Source organism: Tarenaya hassleriana, unplaced genomic scaffold (assembly GCF_000463585.1).
Source record: "Tarenaya hassleriana unplaced genomic scaffold, ASM46358v1 Cleome1, whole genome shotgun sequence".
NCBI classification, from domain to species: domain Eukaryota; kingdom Viridiplantae; phylum Streptophyta; class Magnoliopsida; order Brassicales; family Cleomaceae; genus Tarenaya; species Tarenaya hassleriana.
This window is the reverse complement of record NW_010960187.1, coordinates 116,538-119,987: the sequence shown is the minus strand read 5'-3', so window position 1 is coordinate 119,987 and position 3,450 is coordinate 116,538. Positions and strand designations below refer to the sequence as shown.

General features: G+C 41.5%; 1 protein-coding gene across 2 annotated transcripts in view; it reads right to left on the bottom strand.

Annotated features, from left to right (window-relative positions):
* Positions 1 to 689: 689 nt before the first annotated feature.
* LOC104821208 (probable polyamine oxidase 2) overlaps positions 690 to 3,450 on the bottom strand; it is a 3,464-nt gene continuing 703 nt past the window's right edge. Inside the window, exons 1-10 of one of the 2 annotated variants that reach the window (XM_010553125.1) lie at positions 3,426 to 3,444; positions 3,156 to 3,271; positions 2,933 to 3,021; positions 2,722 to 2,835; positions 2,260 to 2,347; positions 2,082 to 2,167; positions 1,886 to 1,988; positions 1,699 to 1,796; positions 1,161 to 1,590; positions 690 to 1,078 (exon numbers count right to left, since the gene is read on the bottom strand). In XM_010553125.1, coding sequence (XP_010551427.1) covers positions 779 to 1,078; positions 1,161 to 1,590; positions 1,699 to 1,796; positions 1,886 to 1,988; positions 2,082 to 2,167; positions 2,260 to 2,347; positions 2,722 to 2,835; positions 2,933 to 3,021; positions 3,156 to 3,248 — 1,401 coding nt within the window. In that variant the 5' untranslated portion in view covers positions 3,249 to 3,271; positions 3,426 to 3,444 and the 3' untranslated portion in view covers positions 690 to 778. Of the gene's footprint in view, positions 1,079 to 1,160; positions 1,591 to 1,698; positions 1,797 to 1,885; positions 1,989 to 2,081; positions 2,168 to 2,259; positions 2,348 to 2,721; positions 2,836 to 2,932; positions 3,022 to 3,155; positions 3,272 to 3,425; positions 3,445 to 3,450 lie in introns of those variants that run through there. The other variant, XM_010552397.1, reaches the window with a different exon arrangement.

Sequence of the window (3,450 nt, the reverse complement as noted above, 5' to 3'; positions counted from 1 at the left end):
GTCATCGGTGGATTGACAAAATCGCCCCTTGTGGGCACCCAAATTTACGCCGCTTCGACTAGAAGCTGTTCTGTTCGTGTTCCTCGGACAGCAGACCACGTACGGCTCCGAAGTCTCCGTAGAGAAACGGGGAACACACACCAAAAAAAAAATGGAAGCCATTTTGCTGAGGGGAGGAAAGTTTAGCCCTTTTTCCGTTTGGATTTTATTTGAGGCTTTTGGTTTTTCTCTTTTCGCGAAGCCACAGCCGTGAATTGAGTTGGCATTTTCCGGCTTGTGGTTTTTCTCTTTTCCCGAAAATGTCCGACGAAGCATCCGTGAATATTTTTTTATATTTTTATTTGTATTTTTTATATATTTGATAAAAAAATAAATACATAATTTTTTTTTATTGGTTATATATGCATAACTTCTTTTATATATTTAAATTTAATGGTTTAATATTTAAATTTTATAGTAAAATATCATTTATTTGGTATTTTTATAATATATTTTTCTCGCAAATCGAATCGTTTAACTCATAAGATATGCGAGTCTGAAATATTTTTGGCTCGTTTGATATACAGACACAAAATCCTGTCTGTTGATGAAATTGTTGTCTCAGCTGAAATATTATTATAGAATATATGTGTATTTAAAACACGGAAATCAGAGTCTTGAGCATAAACGATGAAAAAAGAAAAAAGAAAGACAACGGAACACTGATTGATTATTGCTGGTACGGTGATAATAGTAATCATAAAGCTGAATGGAGAGGAGAGGGCGGATGAAGACGATGTTACATCCGGGAGATTAGAAGCGGGATCGAGACGGATTCGTCCTCGGCCTCGGAGAGATCCAACTCACCGTAACGCTCGAGGACTCGCATCCTGCAATCTTCGGCTGCCATAAGTCCCGTCGAGTAAGCAGCGTGAACTGAACCCGAGTAGCTCATGCTTGTCGCCTCCCCCGCGAAGAATAGGTTATCCACCGGCACCCTCAGCTGCTCGTAGAACTCGTGAGGTTTGCCCACAATGTCGTAGCTGTATGACCCGAGCGAGTTGATGTCCGACCCCCACCTCGACACCAGATATTGTACCTGCCAACGAAACCCGAGGGTGGGCATTGAGTAAAACGTGAATTTCAGATAACGTGAGACACTTGGGGGAGAGAGTATTTACAGGCGGGGATGAGTCGGGGAGAATTTTCTTGAGCTGCATGAAAGCGAAATCGGCGGCTGCTTCGTCGGACAGTTTCTCGATGTCTTTGGCTAGCTGCCCAGCTGGCATGTAAACCAGAACGGAATGACCCGTTGCCTTGTGCAGGTTCAAGAAATAACTACAGCCGTAGGTGGTATCAGCGACCACCCCGAGAAACTCAACGTTCGGCCAGAAGACCTTGTCAAAGTGCAATATAATCTTGTTCTCAATCCCGACACCGATACCATCAATGGCTTCTTGCTTCCAGTTCGGAAGCCTCGGTTCGAATTCTACGATTCCAGCTTTCAGGACCCCAAGAGGTACAGCGATAACAGCCGCATCCGCAACAAACGTGTCCCCGTTTTCAGTGGTGACCTTCACTCCCTTGTAGTCCCTCATGATCTTGGTCACCCTGCAACAACAACAACATGCAAGAATATGCATTCAATCAAGTGAGAAAAAATCGAGTTATATACCAAAAAAAAGGTGCCCAAGGTTCTGTGTCAAGGCATCTTCTTACCTGTGGCCAAGTCGAATATCAAGACCTTTGGCAAGAGTATTGATGACAGGACGATAACCTCTAACCATGAGACCATGTCCACCACGCAGCAATTCTTCCTGCACATTTTGGATTTGGAATTATATATATATACACTTTATTGGAGGATGAACAACTCAAACATATTAGATTTATAAAATGGAGTAACCTCGTCCCAGCACTTAGCAGAGATTGTATCAGAATCAGCAGCAAACCACCCTTCCATCCGGCACAAATACCACTGAAGCACATTGTGTCCAAGCCCCTCCAATCTAAAAGTAAAAATCCACCAATTGATCATGAAACCAAAAACAAATGATGCACAGATTTATGAAACCGAGATGTTATGTTTCCAAATTCCAGACCTAAAGTCAGGTCTCCTCTCAAATACAATAGAAAAGGCCTGAGATATCGACATGTCTTCCACATACTCCTCTCTAACTTTGTTGACCTGCAAATGGAAAATAACAATACTGTTGATGCACTCAAAACATAGAGAAATTCAAGAAAAAGGGTAAAGATCTATTAGATATGAAGGCATACCTCTTCCAAAATGCACTCGAAAATTTTGCCAACCTTTGAAACCAACTCTTGAGGAACTTGGTTTCCATCCGTATCATACAAAGCAAAACTGCATAAATTTGTTTTACCATTATGAGCTTAATTCGTTGAACTAAAAACAAACAGAAACTCTATATCAATCACACAATTCTGAAACATGATCTTCAGCATACACCAATACAAAAATAAAATAAAAAAAGCAACGGCAGAAACACCAGATAAAACGAATTGTTAAGGGGTTTTGATAACATCCACAACTATACTTTTCACCCTAATTGAGAACTTTCGAGTTCAGGATCATATCAATATCGGCCTCTTGTTAGAGTATTCAAAGATAACCGATCAAAACCAAATGCAATATACTAGTATAAGATCAGACCCATCAAATTTCAGGATGAATGAAAAGAGGGAAAACAGCAAGAACCATGGAATTGTCATACACACCTCTCGAGATCATGATCATACAGGACAGAATCATCACCACTGGTACGGTACAGGGGCAGCCCCAGTCCCCCAATCAATGATGCGAGAGGATTCTCTTTGCATACACCATGCAACCTGCGACAACAAACAATGTCGTCAGTCGTCACATCAGTACCACTAACAAGAGATGCAGACATCAGTCATGGACAGAAAAAATTAAAGAGACACGGACCAAGATGCACCAAGATCAACAGGGAAACCGAACGAGTAATCGGTATGAATTCTCCCACCAATCCGGTCTCGGGACTCCAGAACAACAACCTGAAAATGAAAATACCGACCCAGAATTGGTGAAGTGAGGAAAAAGGGAACAAAATTTCAACAAGAACACAACAAACAAATTCATTCTCCATCGTCACGGGATAACGTAGAGAGGTCAGTCTTGTATTACAAACCTGAAAGGAGGCATCTTCAAGGGTCCGAGCAGCAGCCAGCCCAGCAAAACCAGCTCCGATCACTATTGCGGAAGATGACCTTGTCTTCCTCATCTGATCAGTTGAGAAACAAACGGCTGCAACACAGAAAATACGAAACCCATCAAGTAGACATTACTGTCTAAACCCAAACAATCTACTGTGGATACACCAAACTTAACTCTTCACCGAAATCGATAATTACGAAAAGGATTTAAACCTAGGGATAGAAATTTTAGAGAAAAAAAATACCTGTACGCGATTGACGATCACTCTT